This window comes from Suricata suricatta, chromosome 5 (genome assembly GCF_006229205.1).
Source record: "Suricata suricatta isolate VVHF042 chromosome 5, meerkat_22Aug2017_6uvM2_HiC, whole genome shotgun sequence".
Taxonomy (NCBI): domain Eukaryota; kingdom Metazoa; phylum Chordata; class Mammalia; order Carnivora; family Herpestidae; genus Suricata; species Suricata suricatta.
In genome coordinates this window covers 19,797,066-19,821,799 of record NC_043704.1, presented here as the reverse complement: position 1 = coordinate 19,821,799, position 24,734 = coordinate 19,797,066, and the positions used below count along the sequence as shown (strand labels likewise).

General features: G+C 42.2%; 1 protein-coding gene and 2 long non-coding RNA genes across 9 annotated transcripts in view; 2 read left to right on the top strand and 1 right to left on the bottom strand.

The window, feature by feature from the left end:
- APP (amyloid beta precursor protein) overlaps positions 1–24,734 on the bottom strand; it is a 205,210-nt gene that overhangs the window by 89,014 nt on the left and 91,462 nt on the right. For 2 of the 6 annotated variants that reach the window (XM_029939098.1, XM_029939099.1), the window contains exons 6-8: positions 18,027–18,194; positions 15,457–15,513; positions 1,186–1,319 (exon numbers count right to left, since the gene is read on the bottom strand). In XM_029939098.1, the coding sequence (XP_029794958.1) occupies positions 1,186–1,319; positions 15,457–15,513; positions 18,027–18,194 (359 nt within the window). The remainder of the gene's footprint in view (positions 1–1,185; positions 1,320–15,456; positions 15,514–18,026; positions 18,195–24,734) is intronic. The other 4 variants (XM_029939100.1, XM_029939102.1, XM_029939101.1 and 1 more) reach the window with 2 other exon arrangements.
- The window catches only part of LOC115291587, a 32,763-nt gene continuing 25,610 nt past the window's right edge, over positions 17,582–24,734 (top strand). The window contains exon 1 of one of the 2 annotated variants that reach the window (XR_003908545.1): positions 17,582–17,717. This is a non-coding gene — a long non-coding RNA (uncharacterized LOC115291587). Of the gene's footprint in view, positions 17,718–18,424; positions 18,554–24,734 lie in introns of those variants that run through there. The other variant, XR_003908546.1, reaches the window with a different exon arrangement.
- The window catches only part of LOC115291586, a 13,808-nt gene continuing 7,726 nt past the window's right edge, over positions 18,653–24,734 (top strand). The window contains exon 1 of the long non-coding RNA XR_003908544.1: positions 18,653–18,766. This is a non-coding gene — a long non-coding RNA (uncharacterized LOC115291586). The remainder of the gene's footprint in view (positions 18,767–24,734) is intronic.

The following is a 24,734-nucleotide window of genomic DNA, read 5'->3' as shown; positions in this document are numbered from 1 at the left end:
GAGGGGGAGGTCTTCCTAGAATTAGTAAGGCCCCAGATGTCAAAATACCATGATTGATACAGTCTACTAAAGATTTACTGTGATCTTAGAAAATATATGGCAGGCTATTTCATCAATCCTATTTAACGTCTATTATGAAAACTTGTAAGTGTTTGTGCTCAATATTACAAAAATTAGTAATACCTTCTGATATTTATGACAGAATGTTAACACCAAAGAAAGGAATGGTTGACTTTAACCTGAGAGCTTTTCTCATGTTACTAACTTATGGTTCCTTAACTCTGACTTTTCCTATGCTTTTTCACATTCACTCTAAATTGTGGATACAAGTTGGACAGTGATTGGCAACTAAGTTCCGATACATATTTGTCGAATACATGAATGAATGAATGGATGAAGTTGAGCACGGGCTAAAATTAATATTATCTATCTCTAATAAATACAACATCTAGTACCTGGTATAGTACACAACTCTAGGAGGGGGAGGTCACACAATAATATCACAAATTGATATTATTATATGTAAATCAGTTTTGAACAGTTTCTGTTTCATAAAGAATCTGCTAAAAAAAATCCAAACAAACAAAAAACACCAGGCTTTGCCGCACAGTGTAGTGAACAGAGCACTGTACCAGGAGCAAGAACGGCTCCGGTTCCAAATGCCCGTCTCCTGCGTTACTTACATTGCTTGGCTGTTGCGTGAGAAGCCACACTCTTGAACCACTATTGCATTATCCATCATTTATGAAACAAAAGGACATGATCGCTACGGTTCACTTTGCTTTTAAGCTCCTGTGGTCCTATGAATTAGCTTTGTAAGACATGTTGGGTTCAAAGTTATAGTAATTTGGCATCTAATAAAAAAATACTCATCTTTACTGCAGATCTTTTGAGGGATTTTACCTTCCAACACCATAGTTAGGGGGCTATATATAAGTGGGTAATGAAACCAGAGAGAATGTTGTAGACATAACTGAATTTGTGCTTACACAATCCTGCTACACTTAGTGTAAATGGATCTCTCCTAGGTGGCATGCCCAGAGAAGATTCTAAAAACCGCAAACTGGTACCAGTAGAGCAAACATTTAAAACTAAGACTTTATGCCTTTAAAGATCTGGATAAAATTAAAGAGCGCTCCCACTCCTGGGCCTATCACAGACTAAACGATGGGAAAGTCACACCACCTGGGACATTCTCTCGCGGTGCTTGGCCTCCAGCCTCTCTTTGGCTTTCTGGAAATGGGCATGTTCATTCTCATCTCCGGGGGTCTCGAGGTACTTGTCGACGGCATCAGGTGTGCTGGCTGCTGTTGTAGGAACTATAAGGTAGAAAGAAGGAAGTTTGAGCAGAGAAACGGTATCCAATCATTTCAAAGAAAGCCATTTTTTCCCGTTTACTCCAGAACAAAGACTTTAGTAGAGAGAAGCACAAACAAGAAGTTAATGCTGCTTAAGGGAACACCATGAGATACGTCACAGCACAGTAAAAAGGCGTCACCCCCTTCAAGGATAGGGTGAAGGAAAATCTATAAACAGTCCCTTTTGCGAGTGTAGTGTTATATTTAAATTTCTCTGCAAAACAGGCATGCACAGAGCGAAATCAGTTAATGCATTTCGTCCGAAAGCCCGATGCGTTGCTCAATTAACTTCTGTAATCTTGACAGTAAGATATATCATCAATATCACATCCTAGGATTCCTGCAGAAACTGAAGAAGTCTCAAAGTCTATTGCAGAATTAACGGCACCATAGAGTAAAAAGGTAAATTGTACGGTATTTCCAGATGGCTTGATTTCGAAGCCATCTTTCGTGACAGTGTTTGAAATGCTACCCCAAGCCCCGTAAACATCAATCAACGCATTTCTGAAATCGCAAAAGGACCTTTCTGCCTTCGCAGAATTTGACAAGAGCCAACCAATTCATTAGAGCTGTCAAAAAGAAAATGATTTCTATTCTGATTTCAACTAAAACTGCTAAGCAATATTACTGGGTTGCAACATATACTGCTCAAGTATGTGGAAACACAAATATCCATAAAATTGAAGAGTATTATAAAACAAAACTATTTTAACTCATGAGCCGAGTGAATTGTAATGCCTATACAAGCAGTTTTCCAAAAGATTAGTAATGGTTAGTGAAAATTCAGAGCATTTGTGAGCATACTCAAAGAAAAGAAAAGAGGGGCGCCTGGGGGGCTCAGTCAGTTGGGCGTCTGACTTTGGCTGGATCTCACGGTTTGTGGGTTCAAGCTCTGCACTGGGCTCTGTGCTGATAGCTAGCTCAGAGCCTGGAGCCTGCTTTGGATTCTGTGTCTCCCTCTCTCTCTCTCTCTCTCTGTCCCTGCCCTACTCGTGCTCTGTCTCTCTCAAAAATAAACGTTAAAAAATAATTTTAAAAAAAGAAAGAAAAAAAAAGATTCTGATTTAAAGAAAACAGTATGTTCAACCAAAACAGTGAAATTTAGTGTTTTCACTATGTTTTCAGGTCAAATCAACTCGTGTTTTATTCATAAGATTAGTGAAATATCACCCATGTTCTAAGTATTATTCTTCACTGATTTTTATCTAATTATTGACTACTATATTTGAGATATAATATCCCAAAGAGAGCTTAAATGAGAAGTATTTATGACTAAATCATTTGGAAACTAAATTATATGATAAATGTCTTTAACAAATGCTTTGAGAAAAAGTACCTGGAATCTTCACAACCTAAAGGCTTCAAGATTTGAACCAAAACCAGAAAGCTTTTTTCATTACATAATTAAGTAATATCTTTAATTTTAAAGAGAAAATATTTGTCCAGATTTCTTCCCTTTTTCTTTAATCGAGGTTTAAGAATTATTATTATTATTACTTTTTAATTAGGACAGTTTTGGTGTCTGTAATATACAGATGGCTGCTTTCCGGTGGAAGGAAGGAAGTGGGGCATATTCCTGGAATTATTTTGCAGAACACTTTGTGTTTACTCTTCGGCCATCACCAGGAGATTCTGAATCAATAGGGTGGGGACTGGCACAGAACACACATATTAGAAAGCATCTGTCCCCATCTTCTGTATGATAGATGAGCGAGAACGTGTTTCAGCAACAAATGGGGAAACCAACATGCACTTCGGAATTAGGCACAGCTTGATGTTAGGCTTTCTTCGACTGGCTGTGACCCAGGGAAGTGCCACCCCATGTGTGTTGCACAGCCTGCGCCCAGAGCGCACATGGGGTCCTTCAGATCAGTACCCTCTCTCTCCTCCTTGGCATCAGGCGTAATTCAAACTGTAGAGCTTATGCAAACCACAGAAAAACTGAGCTACTTTATTCCACACACAGGAAAAGCAGCATGTATTTTTCTAGAAGATCTTTGGTATAACCCACATAAAAGGCCCACAAATTACTGAAAATGAGTCCTTAATTTTTAACACTGAGAAATCATTTTCAATTTAAAATCTTTTTTTAAAAAAAAGGAAATCAAAGGCAAGTATTTTTCAGCATAAACTCAAGCAAATCAATGTGCAAGTATATTTAACTTCGTCGTTTTCCCTACTTGAAATGGAAGTGACGTTTTGCATGTTGAATGTTTCCCGTGGTTTTAATCATTTCTTCATCCTTACACTGGTACAGCTTAAATGAGAACGAGTTAAAGTCCTTTTTGGCACAGTACAATCTGGCAGAATGACAAAATTAGGCGAACTGTATTCTACATTTTGAACACATGAAAATGTATAAACGTTTGGGGCTATTTTCTCAGATCAAAATAGCTGCCGGGTTGTTAAGTGTCAGAACCACAACACGGCCTCCCCTTTGAAAACTGGAATTATAAAAGTCACCTCATCGGTAGGGGAAGTTCTCCATCCTTTATGGTTGGCAAATTTTATGGTTTTTCTCCAAGTCTTACGATTTGCAAGTACTATCTACTGTTTTATGGAAAGGAGATAAACACTAAAATCCGAGTCAGTATAATCTCATTATAGCCTATGTGAAAGTGTAGCCTTGCAATATTAAGAATAAAAGAAAAATAAAGAAATGAGCATTCGAGGTATATTTAATAGGATTAAGAATATTTCAAGTGTTAAACCTTCTTTTTAGGCACATGGAAATAAATACAAATACTGTATTATTGATGCATTCCACTTAATCCAGTATTTCTCTTTGAGTAAATCCTTGTAAGCAGCTCTTGGTATTTCCTTTAGTTGAGGACTTTAAAGGAAGCAGGCTCTCTTTTAATCTTCAAATCAAATATTTTAGCCATTCATACTAACCCTCCATCTCAATTAGTTTGAGTGAAATTTTCCTGTGTTCATACCAATGAGCAAACCAGATCACTGTCCAGTCAGACAGAAGAATGATGGTACATCTTGGTATCTGAAAATGAATTTAATATTTCATTATCACTACCCTGCAGCTGGTAGGGGGGAAGGGAAGACCATTTTTAAGGAGGGGTTTGTACAGAGAGCTCGGCTTCTATTTCTCTAATATTCCCATATCCTAAAGACATGCTCACGCCAGGAACAGTTGCTAGTTTGTGATAAAGTCCACAGTAGGCCAGTCACAGGGTAATGAGGGCAGCGGGCAGTGGCAGGGGCAGGAACCCTGTGCCCTTCGCCCCTACCCTTTCAGAAAGGTGTTTCCTTTGGGAAAGAATGGTTCAAGGAAGCTGTATAGCACAAGTCACTTAAAACATAGGTCATTAACTTTTTTTAAGCTTATTATTAAATTTTTCTGATGTTTGCTTATTCTTGAGAGAGACACACACACACACACAGAGTGAGAGTGGGGTGGGGCAGGGAAAGAGAAGGAGACACAGAATCCGAAGCAGGCTACAGGTTCTGAGCGGTGAGTACAGGGCTCGACGTGGGGCTTGAACTCACAAGCTGCGGGATCATGGCCTGAGCCGAAGTTGGACGCTTAACCAACTGAGCCACTCAGGTGCCCCAATTTATTTATTTTTTGAAAGAGACAGAAACAGCGTGAGTGGAGAAGGGGCAGAGAGAGAGGGGTAGGGGGAGAGAATCCCAAGCAGGCTCCACGCTGTCAGCACAGAGCCTGATGTGGGGCTTGATCTCATGAAACTGGGAGATCATGACCTGAGTTGAAATCAAGAGTTAGATGCTTAACTGACTGAGCCACCCAGGTGTCCCAAAACAGAGGTCATTTTAACAAGGAAGAAAGTAGAAGTAAACTGGGCTTAGGACGTTTACCTTTGTTGTGTTTCTTTAAGCTAACACACAGGGGCACGTCCTGTCCAGAGATCTGAGTCTCCTTTAAAATTGTGCTTCAGGCTTAGATTTCCAAGGTGGCCAAATAATAATAGCCCGAATTCATTTCCCTTCACCACGCTAGGTGCTTTCCAGGTGTCCCCATTTAATACATGGGGAGAGGGGCGCCTGGGTGGCTTAGTCGGTTAAGCGTCCAACTTCAGTTCAGGTCATGATCTTGCCGTTTGTGAGTTCGAGCCCCACCTTGGGCTCTGTGCCTGGAGCCTGCTTCTCATTCTGTGTCTCCCTGTCTCTCTGCTCCTTTCCTGTCACACTCTGTCTCTCTCACTTAAAAAATTAAATAAACATTAAAAAAATTTTTAAAAAAGTACGTGTGGAGAAGCAAAATTACCTCGTTATTGTGCATTTAACGTAACTCCGCATATCCCTGACACACAAATATCTCTGAATTTGAGAATAGGTAAACTATGAAAAGACTCATAAAGTTAATAGAGCAGAAGAGGGTTAATCCTACTGATACATCCGGGGCACTGGAAAGCACTGACTTTTGTTAGTGAACGACATGAACTGGTAAAAAATACACATCGCTCCGTTATTTGTAGACCTAGTTTCTATCAAAAAGCTGTTCCTACCCTGAAAACTACCTAGTAAATGACCTCCAAGCAACGTTCAGCAGAAGTAGGGTTATGAGACTGAGGTCAGACGAAAGATCACGCACAGTGTGAACCTGGATGACGGTTTAGCCTTGGGTCCCCGCTCAGACGTGCTCATCCACGCCTTTGGCAAGCAAGCTGGCTGGGTGTATTCCCCTTCCATGGAAAACTAGACTTCCGATTCAAGGTTAAACACCTTTAGCTCTGGGTTTTGATCTCTAAGCTGTCAAATCGTTAGCAGCATATGGCACTGTCATATGCATGGGCTTTTAAATGGTCAGATGATCTTCATCTTGATTTTCTTAGTTTCACAACAGCCTTGTAAAATATGAACCTTCTCATACTAAGAATGGGTGTCTAAAAGGAATACCAAATTAAAAAAAAATTACAGAAAAGCTTTTAAATGGTCAGATGATCTTCATCTTGATTTTCTTAGTTTCACAACAGCCTTGTAAAATATGAACCTTCTCATACTAAGAATGGGTGTCTAAATGGAATACCAAATTAAAAAAAAATTACAGAAAAGCAGTTCTAATTCACAGCACATTACTGCCTCAAGGTGAACGTTCTGCTTCCAAAAATTCAGTCCATTCTGCATGACTAATGCTTTCAATATCCTTGCTTTTTTGCTACTCGGGAGGTCAAAGGTTTCTGAAAAGCTGAGACAGCAGCTCAGATGTAGATGGAGCCGCCTTGAGTGTGCCCGTTTGTTCCTTTATTCCTTCTTCTGTTTAACAAACATTCCCCCTCTCCACTATTGTGAGACACCAGGAGAAACCAGTAAAGACAACAAAGGGCCTGTCCTTGTGGGATTGAATCAGAGGGTGAGAACCCCGCCCCCCCCCCAAAGACAAATATAAGACACGTTGTTAGAATGTGATTTGCATTATGGAGAAAAAGAAAACTAGAACAGGGCAGGTGAGAATCAGGGGGCGCAGGGGAGGGAGCTGGGGGGTGCCGAGAGACCATAGCAGGACGTAGGCTGCCAGGCCGGGTCTAACTGAGGTGGTGTTCAGACAAGGTGCCAAAGTCCCACTTCCCTGTTAGTGGCTGCAAGAACATAGCAAGAACCGAGCAGGCAGATGCAGAAACCAGCGCAAAGGCCCGGAGAGGGGAGTGTGCCTGGAAAATTCCAGGACAAGCAAGGTCGGTATGGCCAGGGAGAGAGCAGAGAGAGGCAGACAGGAAATGAGGGCCACATCAGGCAAGGCCTGCAGCTCACGGGGAGGACGAGGACGGTGAGGAGCCAGTGGGAGCTGTTTTGAGGAGAGGAAAGATGTCATAGGATGCTTTAAAAGGGGCACTCCGTCTCTGCTGAGGGAAAAGCAGAGGAAGGAGGCTTTCAAGGGTAAAAGATAAAATGAGGGTGGGCTGGAAAAGCAGCAGGAGGAGGCGGTGAGGAGTTCTCCTGGAAGGCTTTCCATCCCTCCTCCCAGACATCAGACGAATCAGATTGGGTTCTTTCACCGCCTGCACCACAGGTAACCAGATACTCAGGGAGAAATTCTTTTCATATGTGAAGTGTGAGGGTTCATTTCCGTTTTAATAATTTTGGGGGTGCCTGGGTGGCTCAGTGGTTGAGCGTTTGGCTTCGGCTCAGGTCATGATCTCGCAGTTCGTGGGTTCGAGCCCCGCATCAGGCTCTGTGGTGACAGCTAGCTCAGAGCCTGGAGCCTGCTTCAGATTCTGTGTCTCCCTCTCTCTCTCAGTCCCTCCCCTGCTCAAGATGTCTTTTTCTCTCTCAAACACAAATAAAACATTAAAAAAAATTTTTGTATCAGTGTGTCACAATATTCTCACTTCACCTTGTAAGCTCTCCAGGTACCGTCAGAGAGCTTTTGTTGTTTGTTTGTTTGTTTTTTGTGGGTAGAGTTGGGCGCACACATTTGCTTTCTGTTTATTAATGAACCTTGGTGCTACACCCAGTGTTCCTGTAGCAAAATACACCACCGTCGCCGGGGACATGATGCCAATGTGACAATTCCATGCCAGCATTTCTCCTGAGAAAATGTTGCAATTTTTAGGAAAGTCACTTCCAAAGAAAGTGAAAACTGGTTTAATCTTCAGAATATGGTAGAAGTCCCTGCCCTTGCCCATTTGGAAGAACCTCTGTATCAGGGACATGATCAAACTCAGCTTAATAAATCAAAGTTTATGCTACATTTTTAGCTCATTTTCGTTCCGACTGTACAATCACTACTCCATTTCATAACAAAAGTAGTGAGAATGTAGTCAAAACACTGGAGGCATCGTGAAGGACTGTCCCCATCATGTTGATATTTATTTGCCTTCTCAGTCTCTAGGAGACACATAATTAAAAAAATTTTTTTAATGTTTGTTTATTTTTGAGAGAGAGGGAAAGAAACTGAGTGCAAGCAGGGGAGGGGCAGAGAGAGGGAGACACAGAATCTGAAGCAGGCTCTAGGCTCTGAACTAGCTGTCAGCACAGAGCCTGACGTGGGGCTCGAACCCACCAACCCTGAGATCATGACCTGAGCTGAAGTGGGACACTTAACCGACTGAGCCACTCAGGGGCCCCATAGGGGCCCCATACACAGTTCTAGAGTCAAGAAGTGCTCAGGATGTAAAAGGAGGAATGTCCCCACCTTCAAACATTAACAGCTCTGACAGCCTATAAGCCACGAGGCAGAACAGAGGCCCCAAACAGAGGCCCGTGAATGGCATTTGGTCGATATATCAATGTTAGATTCTAACAAGAAAATTCGGTTAGTCTCCTTTCATCAGGAGAAAGGCAATTTATCTCCACAGCACTGACAACAGAAGATGAAAGTCAATAAAGACCTATTCCAGTCACTGCTTTATCCCTGAAAATGCTCTTTTATACAGAACTGGCAACAGTGACTAGAAACGGCCGTGTGTCCTCTGAGAGGTGGCACCAAGGGTCCTTCCCATACGGGTGACGCTTGAACCTGTAAAGAAAGATTTTATGTGGAGATTTAACCTCTAAACAAGGCAGAGGGTCCAGAATGCCACCCTGACTTTAATGAAAAGAAAGGAAAAAAGTCCATTTCTCTCATTTCAAAAGGACCAAAATCCCGAACACATTCTAAACTCAAATATTTAATCACACCCACCAGGTCCAAGGGAGAGGGGCCGCGTGTGATGTGAAAATAGCTTGCGTGACCCTCGAATATATCGTTCCAGACTCTTCTGAAAACGAAAAAGAGAAAACAGAACAAAGGCCCCTTCCCTGGCACGGCCTGGCTCCACACGTGCTTTACAGACAGCGCGATCAGAGCTGGCCGGCTTTGCTTCGTGCGGACAGAAGGCAATAAAAATGTAATCTCCGCGGTGTTTACTCTAGTCAAGCTACATTTCTTTTCTATGTCTATGGACATGTCCTGATGTGGGAATCTTGCCGATCCGTGCAAGGAGCGTGGAGGCATGAGGGCTGGCGTTATTTTTATTAATATCTGGATCTTATTTAGCACAACGCACCACAAAATTGGAGAGCAACCTTGAGTCTGCATGTCAAAACCACATGTGAGGCCAGAGTCATAATAACTCGCATCTAGACGGCCTTAGCCTCCTGTTATTGTTTCTTGTCTGTGTGTCGGAAGCCGTTCTCAACTTCATTAATGGCGGATCATAAAGAGATGGCTTGTCACAGTCACTCAACACTCCACTGATGAGTTCGAAGAGTCGAAATCTGCAAGATTATCTACCTTCAGAGGAACTGTAGCAGTACAAGCCGATAGAGCCGTTATCCCCTACGGAGGTCTTAAGGATAATACCGATTTCATTTTCCTCTGGCCGTCCACACAGACTCTCTCCACACTTGTATATTTTAACTTTATATTGTTATTTAATCCTCTCACACACTGAGCTCTCAGCTCATCAATAAAACTGTCAAGTTATTGGAAGCAGGGAACTCGGTTTACCTTACTGGTGTCCGTCAAAATACCCAGCTTAGCACCAGCACATCCTGAGCTCAGAAGTAACAGCTTTATTAAATCAGAGGTGGGAATGCTAGTCTCTCTTTGTAAATAATGTTAGTGGAACACACTTGTATCTATTTGTTTACCTATTGTCTGTGGCTGTTTTCACGCTGTCATTGCCAAGTTGAGTACTCGTAACAAAGACCATATGGCCTGCAAAACCTAAAATGTTGACTCTCTGGTCTTTTGGGGAAAAAATTTGCCAAACCTTTCATTAAACTATCTACTTAGTCTTCTTTGGAAATAGCTAGAGAATAGAGCATGTGTATATGTATGTATATGTGTGTGTGTATATATATATATATATATATAAATGCATATATACATATATAGCGGGTATTTTATTGTTTTGAGTAGATGAGCTATTTTTTTAAGTGCCGGTTTGCTGAGCATATCAATTCTTGTCAATCTTAGGATTTCTCCCTCTAATAGCTTGTAGGAAAAAGCCTTTCTTTATTCTGATTATTTCTCAGTACCAAAGATGTGGCTTCTTCTATGTGTTAATCTAATAGATTTTCCTGCCACTGATGTGACGTGTAATTTAATGCATTCCCACATCTTGTAATGGCTTTAATTGTTGTTAATAATGCTTGACAGTTTTAGAAACATATCACAGTTCCATGAGTATTCAAGAATGGGAACTAATATTTGCTACTTTGCAATCAGAAGAACACGTACAGTGTGATTAAGAACAATGGTTCAAGTCTGGCCAAATACCGAATGCCTGGGTGTTGGGACGGGATACGAGAAATCTGGGGTGAAGGTGGCACATTCCATTCAAAGGCTGCATCCATGGTCAGTTATACGTGGTTTGCGAATTGTGAGCCACCGCAGCAGCTTTAGAACTTGGGATGGTGATGTGGCCTGATTTAATGTCCTCATTATATTTTCTTTGAGCTTATTTATCTATTTTGAAAGTGAGAGAGAGATAGAGAACACGTGTGTGAAGGGGCAGAGAGAGGGAGAAAGAGACTCCCAAGCAGGCTCCGCACTGTCAGCGCAGAGTCTGAAGCGGCGCTCAATCTCATGAACTGTGAGATCAAGACCTGAGCAAAAACCAAGAGTCAGACGCTCAACCGAGTGAGCCACCCGGGCGCCTTTGTCCTTATCATTTTTAAACACTCTGGCAGTGTCTTAGTCTATTCTGTGGTATCTTGGCCATTTTGATGTAAGTAAAAAAAAATCATCTTTTTCCTTTCCGGATCCTGCAGGAGGCCAGATCTAGGCTTTGCAGAGGCCCAAAGGCCACAGACACAACTCCGAGGAGATCACGACAAGTCATCTGTGTGGCCAGGCCATGCGGCATCACGACAGATGGCTGTCCTCTAGCATATGCTGGGATTCTGTGGAACGAAGATGAAACACACAGAGGAGGAGGGACGGACGGGGGTTTGCCGGTCTATTTCCGTCTCCCCAGCATGCTCATGTCGGAACAGAAACCCTATGAGACCTCTAAGACTACAGTCAGGGCAGCGACAGCAACTTCTGCCCTGACTTGTACATACAGAGAGCTGGGATACTGGCCTAACAAGTTCAATTTCATAAACGACAATTGAGAATTGGAGGCTTCTTCTTTTTTTTTTAGTTTAAAAAGATGTTTATTTATTACTGAGACAGAGAGAAACAGAGCATGGATGGGGGAGGCACAGAGAGAGAGAGAGAAACACAGAATCCGAAGCGGGCTCCAGGCTCTGAGCTGTCAGCATAGAGCCTGACGCAGGGCTCGAACCCACAAACCGTGAGATCATGACCTGAGCTGAATCTGGACGCTTAACCGACTGAGCCACCCAGGCGCCCTTAGAACTGGAGGCTTCTGACCTGCAATACAGCAACAGGCCCTCTGAGTCCGTGCAAAGTGCGACCGTTTGCACCAGCCTGGTCCTGTCTTTCCATCAGCTGTGGGCTCACTAGTCTAGATCAGAGGCTCTCCACTGGGGGTGATTTTGCCCCTCCCTGCCTCTGGGCACCATCTGGCAAAGTCTGGAGACAGTTTAAGTTAACATAGTTGGGCTAGTGTTACTGGCATCCAGTTGGTAGAGGCTGGGGATCCTGATAAATGTCCTCCACACAGAGGACAGAATCTGCAAGAGTCAATTATCTAGCTCCAAACGTCAGGAGTGTCAAGGTTGGGAGACAGGTTTATTTATTGTCTGTGCTGCAACTCACTGCAGGAAAAGAGCAAAAGATGGGTTGTTTGTCATTCTCTTTGGCCAGACCCTTTGGTGCAATCAGCTGGCTAAATATAGGCACGATGCTCTGTGTGACATCAAATGGCATTAAGGAGTCAGTCTGTTTGCCTTTTGAGATGCAGTGTGATGTGAAGAACACTAGAAAAAAAATTATTCTCTCATATTTGAAACAGAAACTAATCAATAGGTATTTATATAGCACTTTTACTGTTGTTAGCAAACATTGCACTGGGCAGAATGGATGTGAATCTTCTGCGTTGTTCTAAACCCAAATGGGCACACACAAAATTAATGTCAGAAACAACTCAGGTCTCACCAAACAGGAAAGGATTTTTTTTAAAGGATTCAAATCCAAAAATTTATGAGTAAAATGAAAGCTCTTAGCCTCATATCTCTATCTGTGGTTTAGGGTCTTATGTACAGTAACAACAAAATAATAAAAAAAATCACTGTTCCTTAAAATTGTAATGCTCAGAGGGGAGCCTGGGTGGCTCAGTCGGTTAAGTGGCTGACTCTGGCTCAAGTCATGATCTCACGGTTCGTGGGTTGAAGCCCCGCATCTGGCTCTGTGCTGACAGCTCAGAGCCTGGAGCCTCCTTCAGATTCTGTGTCTCCCTCTCTCTCTCTCTGCCACTTCCATACTCATTTTCTGTCTCTCAAAAATAAATAAATGTTAAAAAATTTTTTTGGGGGGGGGAGTGCCTGGGTGGTTCAGTTAAGCATCTGACTTTGGCTCAGGTAGTGATCTCATAGCTGGTGGGTTGAACCCTGTGTTGGGCTCTGTGCTGACAGCCCACAGCCTGGAACCTGCTTCAGATTCTGTGTCTCCCTGTCTCCGCCTATCCCCCACTCATGCTCTGTTTCTCTCTGTCTCAGTAATAAACAAACATTAAAAAAAATTAAAAAATTTTTATTTAAAAATTGCAATGCTCAGAATTGGTTTTTATGACAAAGGCTTAACCTGATCATAATCTGCTTGGTGGTGAAAATGATGCTATGTGTAATGTAGATCATCACACATCTTCTCCACCTGTGCAGTGTGACATCAGTTTAATGAAGGACCTTTCCTGACCTCCTTTCATATTTATTATTTGGCTAGAAGCAACTAAAACTGAGAATCCCATCAAACCAACCACTTTGGTTGGGAAAAGAGTGATTCTGCGGTGAAGCCTAGACTGGTGAGGAAGCCAAGTGTGAGCCCGCCTTGCCAAATCCTATGGGCTTGCTCATCTTTCTCCAACTACCGCCTGCCATCTGCATTTGACCTCCACTCGACCGTGAGTCCTTTGATTCAGATGTGTAACTTTGCTATAAATAAGAAAGCATTGCTGCGCAGGCTATGAATAACTAGAAATTATATGTTTTCTCTAGTCTGTTTGTTCCAGCGCTGCAGAACCCTTCACTCGCGGTGATGAAGAGTCTCTGCAGGTAGATGAGAAAATGCAGCTGCCAAAATCCCTTCCCCTCCTAGCACGGAAAGGTGTCATGATCCCAAATACACTATAAGTAGCTGGAGAAAATTATTGGGAAAGAGAAAATTGCAAGAGACTTTCAACGTCTGTTTGGAAAATCTGAGGATGCAAATGGTTCATGGAAATAAACGTATCAAGTAATGTTCATTTCTGTTAATTAATAAAAAAGGAAAAGCACAACTGTAGGCTAACATGAGATAAAAATGAAATAATTTGTATAAAAGAGGGAAAAGATATTTCACTGATGCATGCTATAGTCACTGCATTTAGAAAAAAATATTTTTAATATTCTTCCTCTTTCTGCTGTTATCTGTATTCTTAAAATGCACTTTGAACTTCAAATACTAATTTTTCTAACCTAAAAACCAGAACCCAGTACTTGGCCGTGTGGAGTGTAAGTGCAGAGCCACAGTAGCATTAGGTTTCAGAGCTGGTCCTGCCACGTTTGATGGCTCTCACAGCTTCATTTTCTCGTGTGTATAAAGGAAATGAGCAAAATGCCTACAAAGTGTTCCTGAGAAAAATAAATGATCCGTGAAAACGCTGGGTAAATTGCAACCTGCCAGAAAGACCAATGTATTATCAATCCTACAGTGTAATATCCAGTTTTCTCCAGTCCTCTGTGTCTACTCACTTGTCATACTTTCAATGGTGTTAGGAAAAAAATGCTTTGTCACAATCACAGAAAATATGTCGACTATAGTAGTGAAACTCTCACATCTGTCAAAAGTTATGTATAAAGTGAATGAATTTCATGGTGGCCATTAAAAAACCTCAATGGTCTAATATAAAACTGTTTGTAAATTACATAATTCTCCAATTATTATTTATCTTTTTTTAAAAAAAGGTAATTGGTTTCATCAATTTGGAGACCAGGTTTTTTTTTTTAGGAAAATATAAATATATGCTCATTTTCATTGTATCTGAACTACAGCTGAAATTGTGCCTCTTTTTCTAGCAACTACAAGCATCAATAGCATGTATGTATTTGTGTGTTTGTGTGTATCATCGCTAACCTAATGAAGGATAAATGTATTTATGGATATAATCCACATTTTAAAATAAGTACTTGTGGGGGCTACTAGGTGCCTCAGTCAGTTAACTGTCCGACTTCAGCTCAGGTCATGATCTCATGGCTCATAAGTTTGAGTCCCGTGTCGAGTTCTCTGCTAACAGTTCAGAGCCTGAACCCTGCTTTGTATTCTGTGTCTCTCTCCCTCTCTGTCCCTCCCCTACTCACGCACTGTCTTTCTCTCTCTCTAAAATAAACATTATAAAAAATATAAGTACTTGTGTGTTAGGATTTTAAAACCAAGGGAGTCAGATACGCCAAGTGAAATAAATCACAAATCACAGACTTCTAAGGTTGGTTGATGATTTCTTTAGAAGCATCTTTTCCCACAACCTAATGATAAAACTTGAAGTCGGGCACTTCTGCCCTGGTAGGGTGCATTCAGGGAGTGGAAGAAGAGGTGGTTAGGAAATCTAAAGGTATTCTTTCACCTCCTAAGGCTTAACATCTGCCTTACAATACATAAGTGAAGCCTGTGCATCCATACTGGTCTATGGAGTCAGCACAATGCATGCATATTATGTATTTTTCTGGGAAACGAGTCAATTATACTCATGGCCTCTTGTTAAGCTGTGGCATCTTGACAGCGTTTGGAAATAGAATAGTGATGGCAAATAAAACATGATAATGTTACATGTACAAAACATAGCAGAACCCACACAAGGCTGAAAACAAATTTTTGATCAGAAATAGAAGTTTGGTCAATCTCATAGCCCGGGATCTGAAGTTGTCTGGCAAAACTGGACATAATTACAAGCAAAGCAATGGAAATAAACACTATTGAAAGACAGGTGCTCAGGACACACAGAACCATGCAGAGAAAGTGATGATGCTGGAGTTCCACTGCCATGCACTGTACTACTTTCTCCTCCCCACCCCTCCTCCAGGAATGACAACATACGTTTAACAGCATCTTGGGGAAGAGGTTCCTGGGTAGTCTTGAGTAAACTTTGGGACACTATGGAGAAAATAAGAGAACATAACTAAAAACAAAAAAATAGAAACATGGGAATGATGGTTGAAACTTACATGATTCCACTGAACAAAGGGAAAAACCAGAACAAAAACATTGGATTAAAAACTAAACAGAACTACACAAATACCTTCAGGCTTGGCCCCAGCTCAGGACCAAAGTAAACGTACATATAAGATACATTTCATGATAATATCTCAGCGTGCTGGGTATTCTATCTCCAATATCACTTCTAAGCACCTGATTGAGGATTTCCTGCTCCCATCTCCCTCCTTAGTGCCAAGCATCACCAGGTCCCAAGGATCCGCTCTTTCCCCTCATCCATTGGGCAGTTTCCAGCTCTCATCTCGGGCCATCTGTTGAGGCTTCACTGTCCTCTCACATCTGTCCACCCTTCTGACTGACCTCCAGCCTCTCACGTTTGTTTTCTTGATACACTATCCTAGAACCTTACCCTGGAAGTAAATATGGACTGCTTGGCTCATTCATTACACCTTTGTTGGGAATCTCTGCCTTTTGCAAATCTTTCAGCAAAAGGTGTACCATCCAGGGCACCTCCAGAGACTCCAAATGCCCTGGGGGACCCATTGCTCGCTCTCAGCCAGAGTCAGAGCAGACTGATCCAATGGAGACCGTGTGGTATGGGTGTCCGTTTGACTCATGTTTTGTCGGGGGATAATTTCTCACTGAAAGCAAATTCCTCACTAAAAAAAAATTCTTTCTTATTACAAGCGGGTGCGTGCATGTGCGTGCGCACACAACACACACACACAATTTATATTCCAAAAAGCAAACCTACTTCAGGGAAATACAGGAAACAAGTTTGGAAATGTGCCAAGAAATTTCCCTCAGCAGCTAAAGGAGTACAGAATCTCTGTAACAAAAGTTCTTTGTTCCAGAGGCTCCAGGCAACAGAACCCCCCACTGTGTTCCCTGTTACCTGACCTAATTAACTTCTTTGTTTGAAACTGAAAAAAGGAGTCCTTGAGCAGGAGCTACAGTCATCCAATGGCAGCCAGAAAAGAAGCCCTTGGGGTTACCAATTCCTACACCTGTTCTCACACATGATAGAAATGGAGTCCGCCCTCACACAGGGGACCAGTGGGAACTTTTCCATCAGATTCCATTTAGATACTGGGCTTCATTACAATAGAAGGTCTTAATGGCACAGGTCCTTTTGTTGTTTAGCTTAAGCCTATGATTATAGTGGAAAACAATTTATATAATCCCTAGGAATCCCGGGCAGGAAGTGGTGGCTGTCACCCTCGTAGGAACAAGAGAAAAAAGGCAGGAGTCTCTTAAAAAAAGAAATGCATGGGGCTCCTGGGTGGCTAAGTCAGTTAAGTGTCCAACTTCAGCTCAGGTCATGATCTCAAGGTTCGTGGGTTGGAGCCCCGTGTTGGATTCTGTCCTGAAAGCTCAGAGCCTGGAGCCTGCTTGGAGTCCTTGTCTCCCTCTCTCTCTTCCCCTCCCCTGCTCACACTCTGTCTCTGTCTCTCTCTCAAAAATAAATAAACATTAAAAAAATAAAAAAAGTGCACAGTTACTGAGTTTAATCTTTAATTTATCAAGTTGAGTCATCGTCTCCTGAGTACCTCAAATCTCCTACTCATGAACAAAGGTAAATAAATAAAACTGGGACTTCAACTTGGGAGTCTGTTCACAAGAACAGAAGCCCCTATGTCTGGCTCTCTCCCTCCCGAGTATCACCTCTGCGGAAAAAGTTTCATGTCACATTTAAGTCATTGCCACTCCATGTATTTCTCCCCCAGCTTTATGAAATGCTGAAAGTTCACGAGAAAAGCCTTTGTTCCCTGAAAAGTCTTTTTGTCATTCAGGGTTTCTAATGTTAAGTGAGTTTTCTTCCAGTTCTAAGAGGTGACATGAAAAATGGATATTGCAACTGTCCACAGGGCCCACTGGGCTCAGAGGCCCCTGGGGCCTTTCTGTCTTCCGGCATTTGACGTGCGTATGCTCAATTCAAGCAAAAGTCACATGTCACAGAACAACATAAAGGTACTCATCACAACAGCACGCCTTGCAGGTGCAGATGAAGCCCCAGCAGCCAGGCCTCCGGCGGGAAACCTGACTTGCACACGTACTGCCCATGCATAGACTTGAACACGCATGTGCACAGACAAACACGAAGGATCCATTTGCACAGAACAGACAGTCGAGAAGACGACACAGTGAGTCCCGCGTGGCTTCAAGAGGGGGAGGGGCTCAAGAGAAGTCCCCAGAGCCCCGTGAGGCGGAGGCACCCCAGCTGGGGAAAGAACACACCCAGGGCCATGCTCCATTAGAGAGAGACGCAGATGCGTGCTCGGGCTCGAACACAGGGAGGAGACGCCGGGCAATTAGAGAAGTGGACAGAGAACGGGGGTTAGTGGTAGCGACAGCGCCGGTCCCGAGAACCAGGAAAACCCGATCTGTTACGAAGAGCAGAGTCAGTGGCGAGAGAGACGACAGGTGGCCAGGCTTGGGGACGGTCCACTTACTGACGCTGCCGCACACGGCCATGCAGTACTCCTCTGTGTCAAAGTTGTTTCGGTTCCCGCCACATCCGCCGTAAAAGAACGGGGCGCACTTGCCTTCGGTCGCATCAAAGTACCAGCGGGAGATCATTGCGCGGCACGGCCCCGTCTCGGCTTGTTCAGAGCACACCTCTAATCAGAGGAGACGTGGGGAACCACATTTAGCATGAAAAGGCACCAGCTCACTGAGCACGTACATGTTTGCTCTTCCTCTCCCCCCTCCCCCGGGGGTCACTGGGGCTGGGATGATGCGGGGGGGGGGGGGGGGGGGGGGGGGGGGGGGTGTGATCTGCCAAACATTCACGGAGGAATTTAATCCCCAACCGGGAGTCTAGAATGTCCTCTGAAACAAAGCGGTGCATTCTCATCTGGTTTAATGAGTGGCTCCGTGGAATGAACGGATTCCGGCCAGACGAGAGCACATCGTGGAGCTGCTCTTAGATTAATATCAAACACCCCAGAGTGTCCGCACATTGGAACACGTCTTCACGGTAAGAAACCAACTTTTCAAGGAACCTCCAGTCTGCTTGGAAGGTAAAAGGATTGTGTCTGCTTATGATGCAGAAAACGTTACCTTCTAGAACATCTGATTGTTTTTCTTCGCTAAGAACAGCCTTGACTCTAAAGTATAAAATCATCAGACATGGTTTGAATGTGATCTAATTTTCAGAGAAACAGCCTGTCCACTCACCATATCTGAAAACGTATGTAAACATCTGTAAATGTGACTTACGGCCAATTACATTAACTCTAGTTAAATATAATTTTTGATTTTTCATTAATCTATCCCTTGAACAATAATGTCCTGAACGACAAAACACAGTCAATCAATTCTAATTCGTTAACACTTACTCTGGGTGGTCTTACATGAAAATATATCTTACCAGCAAGCACAGTTTGTCACCCTCCCCAAGATCAGCTTCATGATCCCTGATTGATCCAAGTGTCATAGCTTATCTGATTCCATTTGTAAACTTATTGTGATCAGAATAGAAACCTTACCTCCCATGTATATGCCATTTTATTTTTTAAGTAAAACAGTTCTCCCTCTGAGTTTTGCCCTCGCTAGGCTTCTAGAGAGCCTGCCAATGCCTTTGGCATGCACAGATGTCTTGTTTATTAATTTTACTACCATACCAAAGAAGAGCATCCTTCTAAACGATAAATGTCATGCAGAATTCAGAGCTTCCATAGGAATATTTAACAGACTGACTAATCATTCACTCAAAGATAAAGATCGATATGTCTGTGTGAAAGATCTATTATTTAACTTCCCTATACATGCCACTTAAATGCTCTTTCCAACTGAGACAAAGAGGTGACAGATAAAACCAAAAGTCACCACCATCATGATGATGTCAACAGAGTAGGGTAGGGCAGTCAGCACTGAGCTCAGAAGGTGGAGGCCAAACGCTGTGCAGGAGAAATGCAGGTGTAACAGGTATCTAAGGAGATTCTGGCTCTCTTGATGGTTTTCAGATCAAAAGATCTGTCTGGGAGCATCAAGCTCAATGTCAGCCACCACGAAGGTCTTCTCATTCAACTGCTGCTTTAAAAGTCCATCCTCACCAAGCCATGATGTGTTTTTAATTTGCATTCTGCACAGAGCTCTTTCTGTGTGTTGAAAATCTACCAATCCATTCACACACGTTTCTCATCCACTTGGCGATCTGATTTATCCCCTACAAATTAAAGAACTGGTAGTCATACTTATCAAGGGGCAAGCAGTTTTGGGTCTGGGGAAGAGTCTGATCAGCTCTGCGTTACTGGCAAAGCAGCTCTGGACTACAGAGCTAAGAGCCCCATGCCCCAGATGTGGGGTTCCTGGCAAACCACAGCCATTAGCTGTCTCCACTCATGAACCTTAATTTCTCTCCCTCTCAGTTGTAAGAAATACCTACAGGCTCTCTCTTCTGCATTTCCCTTACCAGTCTGTACATGTTCATGTGACATCTCTTTCTTGTTTCTAAGACATGATAGTATTCATCATTAACCTCTTCCTCAGGCTGTACTAATTCCAACAAGACTGCCAGGAAATGTGTCCTCTGAGCCTATGCTGTGGTTCAAGCTGGCAATGGAGTTGCCAGTGGCCACTGCTATCATGAAAGGCACAGGATGCCTCTACGCCATGGCGTGACCCTAAGAGCACTGGCAACAAGACTCATCATGGCTCATAACTCAGAGCAATCCTCCCATTCAGACCTCTAAGCGTGCCAGAATGTGCCTTCTTATACTTGTCTGCCACGGACACGCCAGAACATCACAGCCATGCAGGGGCAGGAGATCTGTTTCTATGGTGTCTCCTATGTACTAAATACAAGTGATAAGATTTTGGGTGCGTGAAACTTAAGTAATGGGATCAAACAATGATGATCAAAGGAGATGATCTATGCTAGATATTTGCTTTTGTATGTAATCTAGTAATTTCTTCTGATAAAGGCAAAACCTCTCAGTTTACAACTCAACTGAGATTTATTTATTTTAATGTTTATTTTTGAGAGAGAGGGAGAGAGTGTAAGCGGGGGAGACGCAGAGAGAGAGGAAGACACAGAATCCAAAGCAGGCCTCAGGCTCTGAGCTGTCAGCAAAGAGCTTGATGCAGGGTTTGAACTCACGAACAGTGAGATCATGACCTGAGTCCAAGTCAGACACTTAACTGACTGCGCCACCCAGGCGCCCTTCAAGTGAGATTTTAATATCTCGTCATTTTCCTCCACCACAAGTAAAATGTTTTTATTTCATTTGTCTTCTGCCTCATTCAAAATAGCTATGAAAACCCCTTTGTTACACCTAAAGTTGTAGAGTCCTGATCTACAAGAAAAAGCATTCAGGACTCAAAATCCGTTTATATGTCAACCAAGTAAATAGAATGGACTACATGATGAGCCCAGAATTGTTGCTGGTGTCTCTGGTTTTAAGAGTCTGGACCCATCAGTCTGAAATGGTAAAGGACAGAGTGACACATTGGGGGGGTGTTTTGTTGGTTCTCCTGCCATTATCGGGGGTGGCGGCACTCCTGACACTGAATGGCCCCAAATAGTTTCATGATCTAGGTGTATGTGGACATCATGAGGCATAGCCACCAACCCCATGGTACTCACATATAACATGAGATAATGTGGTCAGAGTTGGTATAATAGTGTGTGATAATCTAAGGTCACATCAGTAATGTTTCTGGGAGTACCCACACGCGAGCCTGGAAGAATGTGGGTAAGAATGTGGCTCTGGAACCGCTCAAAGGCACCCTCTCCAGCTGGATCTGACCTGCTGACAAGAATCATTCCAGCTGCCCTGCACCAGAGCAAGCGGGGCGGGAGAGAAAAGGCATCTCCTAATCCCGTCAATTTTCAGCATTGCTACTCAACCACCAAGCTAGCATTTTCCATCACTTTCCTTCCGGCCAGCACTAGAAAGAACATCAGCTTCCTAGAGTAGGAATTTCAGAGGGGACTCTGTGGAAAATTATTTACAGTATCATCCACTAAATGCAGAGAATTTAGACCATTACTGTAACCCCCAAACAGAATTCATCTGAAAATTAAAACTGCAGCTTGCTTTTCTCCATCTTCATTCTCTTTTCAAAATGTGAAATAATAAGTGAACAGATTCACATTTTAAAACCATGTGAATTCCAATCTACCTTCGTTTCTATTCAAAATAAATCTTACATTTTCATAATGGGGAAAATTTGTCCAGAATAATAGAAGCAGGGACCTTTCTCAGGATGTCTAAAGTGAGATAGAAATATTGGCACAAACTTATAGGGACATCTAAGGAACGGGAATCTTTGGTTTTTTCATATTTAATTCTTAAACTTTAAAAACATTTTTCTTTAGTTAATTCTTAGTACGCTCCACGGCCAATGCGGGACTTGAATTTACAATACTGAGATATAAGAGTTTCATACTCTTCCGACCGGACCAGTCAGCTGCCCCTAATTCTTAAATTTTTAAGATCACAAATAGGGGATTTTTTTCAAATTTTTATTTACTAATTTATTTATTTACTTATTTTTTTTTTTTTATTTTTGAGAGAGAGAGAGATGGTGCATGAGTAAGGAGCAGAGCGAGGGAGAGAGAAACCCAGAAGCTGCAGAGAAAGAGGGAGAGAGAGAGAGAATGCGTAGCCCAGAGTGGGGCTCGAGTTCACCTGAAGCGGGGCTCGGACTCACAGACCGTGAGATCATGACCTCAGTCAAAGTTGAATGCTTAACCCATTGAGCCACCCAGGCACCCCTGCAAATAGGTTTCTTAATATTCATCTGGCTGAATTCCGCTGGCACGGAAGGCTTAATCTCTTCTATAACAGCTCTACCAACCCTTCAAGACAAAAGACCATTTAATCAACTGAAATGCTGGTGGTGCACAAGCACATGAGCTTGTGTGCTTCAAAACGAGCCCTGCCCGGTTTATACATGTGTGCGATCGGCCTTTGCCAAGATCTGGGCTGGCTGCAACACTGAGGTCCATTTTCTAAAAGTCGCTCTTACATAAATACAATGTAGGAGCAAAGCACACACTATACATAAAATGATTATGCAATCCACTGTCGAAAAACTAATGCTTAACCACAAATAATGGACTCTGAATAGAGGTCAGAACTGAATAGAAGTGACCTTTTTTGGTGACAACCAAAGTAAGAACATTTGCACTTAAAAATCTGCACGAAGGCAGTTGTTAAAGTGGCAACTGGGATGAGGGGAAAGTCGCCACTTTACAACGCCTTCTTCAAAAGCAACAGTTTAACAGATAAGTAGCTTTATAGAAAGCACTAAAGAATACTTCTAGAATAATGTAAAGCTTTTTATTATTATTTCATTTTTATAACAAAAGTTTAATTATTCTCAAGACTACAGGAGTGTTTAAGGTAAACCAGTAGTGTATGAAATGTATAAGGCCTAAATTTTACAAATTTTGAGAAAGCAACCATTTGAATAATCAAAGAGGATTTTATTTATTTATTTATTTATTTATTTATTTATTTATTTATTTATTTGAGAGAGAGAGACAGAGAGAAAAAAAATCTTAAGCAGACTCCACACTTAGCATGAAGCATGATGCAGGGCTCGATCCCAGGACCCTGGGATCATGACCTGAGCCAAAATCAAGAGTTGGACACTCAACCAACTGAGCAGCCCAGGTCATACAGGATGTTTTTATGGAAAGCTAGGGATTGCATATTCTGATACAAAGAAACAGATAAAAATTATATAGAATTTCTCCATATGCTGCAAGAATATATGCAGAATTAATTTCCTCACATAGTACAAACATCTCTCTTCTATGATTTAAAAATTATGTATCCTGAAATTTTAGAGTACAAAGGACAAATATAAGAAGACAAATGCAGTCTGACTTTGTAATAATCACTTGTTTAATGCTAAGAATAAAATAAAACAATGAAAGAAATATTAAAATCTACTGCATATACTTCTGTTTAATATCTCCAATAATTGTTGACCAATCTGCCTAATCATTCCATATATTAATAATGAATATGGCCGGCTTCAATGCAATTTATAATAATCACTTTTCTGCTTAATTTATTGTTGCAATTCTAAACATCATTTTAGGGTGCAACTTTGTGAGCCTAAGTTATTAGAACAACATCTCATATTCTGTTGAAGATAAAGTTGCCACATTTGTGTTTAACTCTTATAAGAAAAATTTCAAAAACTCAACATAATAGAAAAACAATTATTTTTTAAAAGTATGTTTCTTGCAACAATAGATGTAATTTTTAAAAAGTATTTATATATCCCTGAGACAGAGAGAGAGAGAGAGAGAGAGAGAGAGAGAGAGAGAGAGGGGCAGAGAGACAGAGAGTGAGCAGGGGAGGGGCAGAGAGTGAGCAGGGGAGGTGCAGAGAGAGAGGGAGACACAGAATCCGAAGCAGGCTCTAGGCTCTGAGCTGTCAGCACAGAGCCCAAAGCAGGGCTCGAACCCATGAACTGAACTGTGAGATCATGACCTGAGCTAAAGTCAGACACTTAACTGACTAAGCCACACAGGGGCCCAGATATATGTACTTTTTATTAAAAGGAGATTTTATAATGCGCTTGTACATATTAGCAAGTAGTTATCAAAAAGCCTGTCGGGCATGAAATAATTCTGATCAGGGCAATAAGTGACCTGATATTTATTACATAGTAATCGTATTTTATTAGAGATATATAGATCCAGGTAAGCAAGGCTGAATGAGCGTCTTATCAGAAATTTCACTTAAGCCCCAAATACGGGTTGGACCATATAAACAAATGATGGGAACAGCTGTGCACAGTAATGAACTCACTGACTCGGTACAAAATGACGGGTGTCACAAATCTCTACAAGATACCTGTAGTTGGCTGGCCTTCTACCAAACTGTGTTGATTCTCTGAGGCTATCCGATGCATCTGTCACTCCATTTATACCTGACCCAGTTCTCACATCTCTCCATGATAAAGAGTATTTATAAAATGCCACCTCAAGGAGATCCACCTGCTAAGTATTTACACTCATCAGTCCTCTCATGGCGGTGTGCTGGCAAGCACTCCCAAAAGGGCACCCGTGGGACTTTCCCTGATTCCTTTGTTTTTCACTAACCTTGGGAATTACCTTGTTTTTCACTAAGGTGTGTGGTAGTGCTACACAGTGTTACAAGAAGCTCCAAACTCTGAGTAAGATAAGGTGT